The sequence below is a fragment of the Theropithecus gelada genome, chromosome 1 (genome assembly GCF_003255815.1).
Source record: "Theropithecus gelada isolate Dixy chromosome 1, Tgel_1.0, whole genome shotgun sequence".
Classification (NCBI taxonomy): domain Eukaryota; kingdom Metazoa; phylum Chordata; class Mammalia; order Primates; family Cercopithecidae; genus Theropithecus; species Theropithecus gelada.
In genome coordinates, this window is record NC_037668.1 from 23,737,728 (window position 1) to 23,744,116 (window position 6,389).

The 6,389-nt window shown below is 42.2% G+C and overlaps 1 protein-coding gene across 1 annotated transcript; it reads left to right on the top strand.

Annotated features, from left to right (window-relative positions):
* Positions 1–1,666: 1,666 nt before the first annotated feature.
* CD1A (CD1a molecule) lies at positions 1,667–5,870 on the top strand. The gene is given in 6 exon segments (XM_025360327.1): positions 1,667–2,315; positions 2,652–2,918; positions 3,592–3,870; positions 4,387–4,665; positions 5,022–5,112; positions 5,282–5,870. Coding segments are annotated over 6 exon segments (984 nt in total). The 5' UTR covers positions 1,667–2,257; the 3' UTR covers positions 5,292–5,870.
* Positions 5,871–6,389: the final 519 nt, after the last annotated feature.

Consider the following 6,389-nt stretch of genomic DNA (forward strand, 5'->3'; position numbering starts at 1 on the left):
CTTTAAAATTTGTTTAAAATTGTAGCTGAATTTTTCTTCTTACTGGCTTGTATAATGTCTGGCATCTGTCCCAAGTAAACAAGGGTTTGCATCCTTCTGTCCTTGGAGGAGTCTGTCTTTCTTTATATTTTGGGTTAACTGGTTGCCCTGATATTTCAGTTCTTTGATAAATTCAAGTTGTGATTTTGATGGTCTGGCTTCAAAAAATTGTACATATGAAAATGAAGCTCTTTATAGCTTTTTGCATGCTAATCTTAACTTTAAAAAAATTACCTGTAATCCCAGCACTTTGGGAGGCCGAGGCAGGTGGATCACCTGAGGTCAGGAGTTGGAGACCAACATGGTGAAACCCCATCTCTATTAATAATATCAAAATTAGCCAGGCATGGTGGCACATACCTGTAATCCCAGCTACTTGGGAGGCTGAGGCAGGACAATTGCTTGAACCTGGGAGGCAGACATTGCAGTGAGCTGAGATCACGCCACTGCACTCCAGCCTGGGTGACAGAGTGAGACTCTGTCTCAAAACAAAACAAAACAAAACAAAAAACAAACAAACAAAAATTATTTGCAGGCCATGCCTAGTGGCTCATACCAATAATTCCAGCACTTTGGGAGGCTGACTCAGGAGGATTACTTGAAGCCAGGAGTTTGAGGTTACAGTGAACTATGATCATTCCACTGCACTCCAGCCTGAATAACAGAGTGAAACCCTATCTCAAGAAAAAAAATTTTTCCCTTAAATTGCTTTCAGATAATTATTTTGAAAACCAAAAAATAAAGTAAATAGCCCAGACACATTTATATGGATGATACCTACAAAGCACAAACATATATTTAGAAGTCCTTGAACAGTAACAAGCAGCATAAAAGAGGAATGTAAATCTGTCCAGCAAAGACTCGTTTATCACAAAACAACCCTCAAACATCCAAGTAGGACTAATAGAAAGGGATCCTGGGATACAGACTTTGGAATATTCCATTAACTTCACTGCTCTCAAGTTCTGACTAGTTTCTTATAAGTAATAGGAAATTTAGAGCAGGATCCTTTATGTAAACCTCATGGCAATAACTTGTACTTTTATCCTTAATAAAAGTGTATGAGATTCTCATCTCACTATGTAGGGTTACAAGTAACTTTTATGATATCTTTAAAAAGTTTCATGTTGAATATCTCCTCCATAATTAAAAAATGGATGTATTGGCTGAATTCATTCATTCATTTGACAAATATTCACTAAGCACCTACCACTTGCGAGGTACTGTGTTAGGTGGGGATACAGTGTGATAACGGCATGGAACTAATATCCACGTCAACCATTGAAGTCAAAATTCTGGGCTGGCAAACTTTAGTTAGGAGTCCCCATTTTAGAAAATATTATTTCAAGCAGGCCTTGTTTTTATCCAGAGAGTGTATACAGTATAATAAAACTCAGCACACCAAGATTTATAGTTCTTGTGTTTTTCTCCCTAAGTAGAGTAAAAACTCCTTCAATAAAGTGATTGTGTTGTCAACCACCACATATTCTTAAGTACCTAGATGCTTGACTCCAGGCAGGTGCTAGGAGAGTCTGTTGGGTGAGTGAATGTATATCAATGAAAATCAAACAGAGGAAATTTTCTTCATATATTTTAGTGTTCTTGTTTTTTCTTTTTTTGTGATGGTTACTGGCTCTTCTCTAAGAATAATGGAGAAAAGGTGTTAGTTTATACTGTCACACAGGGCAGTCATAGGAGACTCTGACAAAGCAAATCAATCAATGTTAAATCAGAAATGAGGATGTAGTAAGGGGGTGAAGAGACAGGGGAAGAAAATACATGGGAAAATATTGAAAAGGACAGAGTGATCAAAAACAGCAGGGACATAGGAACATTGGGCGGCACTCTGGGAGCCATTTAGTTTTATGCTCTTATTGTATGATTGAGGAAAAAAAACGTCCTTAGTGGTTAAGTGGCTTTTCAATGCCACGTCAGACTTGTTCCATAGCAGTTGAATTAGGGGAAGGTGAATAAGTTGGAAGTTGGTGACAAGGAGAGAAGTTGGAAACTAGAGAGGAGAGTCAGAACCAGAGGGAAATGAGAGACTAAACAGGCGTCTCAGGGTTTTTGGAGTGAATTTCCTTTGTTGCAGTCAGGGGAGGTTTGTCTGTTGGTTGCAGAAAGAAGTCAGAATAGAGATATCGTGGGGGTAGGTTTGTTTGGAACAGAAATCAAAGACCATTTTTTCTGAGAGAAGGAAATAACATCTGCAAATGACATGCTGTTTTTGCTACTTCCATTGCTAGCTGTTCTCCTAGGTGGTGGCAATGCAGACGGTAAGAACTCTGACAACTGCCCAGTTGGGTGGATGACGGTCTGTGTGTGTGTGTGTGCACATGTGTGTATGTGAGTGTGTATATGTGTGTGTGCTTTCCCTAGCATATACCTGGAAAGTGAGAGTGCCAGACTGGTGCCATTCTGACTGTCCATGACTCCAAGTCCCCGAGCTCTGATGAAGGTGGTTGATAAGTCATGGGGCTCTGTGGCAAGCAAAAGTCTGCTAAGACCATGATGGATCCCCTTTTCTCCAGATTCTCAGTTCCCCCACTCTGGTCTCTCTCCATTCTCTTTCTCAATTTCTTCTCCCCATTTTCTTTGTTCTTTTGCCACAGGGCTCAAGGAACCTGTCTCCTTCCGTGTCATCCAGATCGCATCCTTTTACAACCATTCCTGGAAACGAAATCTGGTCTCAGGTTATCTGGGTGATTTGCAGACCCACACCTTGGACACAAATTCCAGCACCACCATTTTCCTGTGGCCCTTATCCAGGGGAAACTTCAGCAATGAGGAGTGGAAACAACTGGAAATGTTAATCCATATACGCTATGTTCAGTTCCTCGAGGGAATGCATAGACACTCCCGTGAATTGCAGTTTGAGTGTGAGTTCAGTTTCCTCCATGGGGAGTAGGGAGGTGGGAGACAGGGGATGTCTCAATGTTTCTTATTCCTGTAGGAAACAGCCTGACTCTCTTCTGTATCTTGTTCTATTCTTTCCACCATAAAACTGCAATTGGATACTTTTGGGCAGGGCTCTTATCCAGACCCTAATTCTTCAAACACGTCTGCTACTTATGAACTCCTCTGTTATTTACTACAGGGTTATGCATTATTACCTTTTCTTACAGGTATCCTATGGCCACCCTTTTTCCTGCCTTACAACCAGATACCTTCAGCTTTCTCACTTTCTCATTCATTCTCATCAGCAGTCTCTCTATATATACTCAATTGTAACCCATTGCATTCCATTCAACTTAAGATATTGTAATCCCAGTTGTCTTACACCAAGTCCTTCCTCACCCACAGCATTCACATCACTTTCTTTGACCAATCTGCCCTCTCCCATACGTTACTAATCTTTTCCTCCACCTACAGCTTCCGCCAATTCCTCTTTCTCTGAATCCCTGACCAAACCAAATTTTATTCCATTATGTCAAACCCTGCAAACTTCCCCCTTCTGCTTCTGCAATCTTTGCTTCTACTCCTACAATCTTTTCTTCTACTCATTTCATTTTATCTTTTTTTCTCCGTCTTTCCCATATTTCATAACCCCAGTTCCTTTTGAGATACAGGTGATAGGAGGCTGTGAACTGCACTCTGGAAAGTTCTCAGGAAGCTTCCATAGGTTGGCTTATCAAGGATCAGATTTTGTGAGCTTCCAGAACAATTCATGGTTGCCATCTCCAGTGGCTGGGAATATGGCCAAGCGTCTCTGCAAAGTGCTCAATCAGAATCAGCATCAAAATGACATAACACACAGTCTCCTCAGTGACACCTGTCCATGATTCATCTTGGGTCTTCTTGATGCAGGAAAGGCACATCTCCAGAGGCAAGGTCAGTCCTGCACCCTCCCTCCAAGAACTTTTGATTTGAAAATCATACCTTTCCACCACCCCCTTCCAATTTGGAATAAGGAAGAGCCACCCAGAAGTGGGAAAGGCTGGGTGCAGTGGCTCACATCTGGAATCCCAGTGCTTTGGGAATCTGAGGCTGGAGGACTGCTTAAGGGCAGGGGTCCCAGACCAGCCTGAACAACATAGTGAGACCCCTGTCTCTAAAAAATAAAAATAAGTTATCCAGTCATGGTAGCACACACCTGTAGTCCCAGTTACTTAAGAGGCTGAGGCAGGAGGATTGCTTGAGCCCAAGAGTTTGAGGTTACAGTGTGCTATGATTATAATTATGCCACTGCACTGCAGCATAGTGACTGAGTGAGACCCTGTCTCAAAAAAAAAAAAAAAAAAGAAAAGAAAAGAGAAATGGGAACGATGTGTCTATCTAAACTTCTAAACTACTGTGGAGATATGAAACTCCAAGTCTGTATTTGAATATGTTTTCTGTCCTTTGCAGTGAAGCCCAAGGCCTGGCTGTCCTGTGGCCTCAGTCCTGGACCTGGCCATCTACAGCTTGTGTGCCATGTCTCAGGATTCTACCCAAAGCCCGTGTGGGTGAAGTGGATGCGGGGTGACCAGGAGCAGCAGGGCACTCAGCGAGGGGACATCCTGCCCAATGCTGACGGGACATGGTATCTCCGAGCAACCCTGGAGGTGGCTGCTGGGGAGGCAGCTGGCCTGTCCTGTCGGGTGAAGCACAGCAGTCTAGAGGGCCAGGACATCATCCTGTACTGGGGTGAGAAAGAGCTGGGGCCCAGGCTGGAAATGCCAAGAGGTGGTCCTCAGGCATAAAGGGAGGGCAAGCTGAAAATTTTAGGATTTTAGGGATTATAGCCCCAACATGAATAAAAATAGGTAAGCTAAGAAATGGCAGTGTTGAAAATGAGGGCACTGTAGATGCAGGAGGATGCTGAGGATAAGGTGAAGAATCCATCTCTGAGCAGGGATGAGAGAAAAACAAAAAAAGAAAAGAGATTGGTAAGTTGGATACTCAGATGAAAAAAAGAAGCCAAGGGAATGCAGTGAAACAGGGAGTGGATGAGGTAAAATGGGGTGGATTATAACATCCTTGGTGTCTCTCCAATTTCACAGAACATCACAGTTCCATGGGCTTGATCATCTTGGCGGTGATAGTGCCTTTGCTTCTTCTGATAGGTCTTGTGCTTTGGTTCAGGAAACGCTTGTGAGTTCTTGGCATGTGTCTTTCCTACTCTTAGTCCCTACCCCACTTGTCTTCCCATGTTTTTTGTTTCTCTCTCCTCAGTTCTTCTCTCCCCAGTCCCCTTCCCTCTTACTCCTCAATTCTTAGCTCCACCTTATTCAGAGTGACTTCTATCTCTGTTTTCATCCAGTTTCCGTTAAGATACACCATGATCCTCCTTGTCACCCTTCTCCTTTTGGGGAGAGAGACCAGCAGTCCAACAGCTCAGGATACACCTGAACACATCATGGTGATGACGTCCTCTCAACTCTCCTTGGAAAACTTTTGTCAGTTTTGCTTGTTTCTGATTAATGATAATTTGTCAATATAAGCTCAATTTAATTTTGCAGGATTTGTTGTTCTGACCTGGGTTCTGGGACTTTAAAATTCAAATTTTATCTCCAAATGGAATGGGATCCTAGCAATATTCACATGTTCAACTATTAATGGATCATCAGGCTTGTTATAGATGTCCCTGATTCCTGAGGGCCTTCCCTGACTCACAAGTGGGAAACGGACTCTTCCTGGTCTGAACTCCCACCACATTTCAGCCGTACTTTGCTAACCGTACTCCTCACTTCCTCTCCTTCGTTGCAGCTATTTAGGTCCCCCTTTTCCTTCTAATTTTTCTACTCCTTCAATGCAAAGTATGTGTGTTTTTAATATATGCATCCTTGGTGAAGGATCTTTCCTTCATGAAACATGTTCTCAATAAAACTCTGTGTTGAATTTATGCCAAATTTGTAGTCTTTTCTTATTCTTTTCCTTCCTGGTGCTTTTGAAGTAGTTGAGACATTTGATACTCTTCTGTTTAAAAGCCTTCTTGCTTGGAGGAAATTTTGCACATTCCTAGTTCTATAGTTTGTTCTCTGAGCTCCAGAGCAGAAACACAATTTTGTCTCTTACTATGCCTATCATTCAACTATAGAGAGTTATTCGAGTTAAATTAGTGTTGCAGGTATGCAAGGCAGGATGTATATCTTTACCATTGAGTGGTTCAGGGACAAGCAGCAGAGTTCTCACATTGGAGCTTGTTAGAAAGGTAGAATTTGGGCCTCACCTTAGATTTACTGAATTATAATTTGTATTTTGGAAAATCAGCAGGATACTCACAAGTCCACTAAAATTTGTGAGGCGCTGATGCTGGTGATGCCTGAGATGTAGTACAAGTGTGTCACTGAAGAGAAAATGATCAAAAAAGGGAACAAGAGTGTTGCTCCTCAAGATTGAAGTGAGATCAAGGCAAGTAATATCGTACT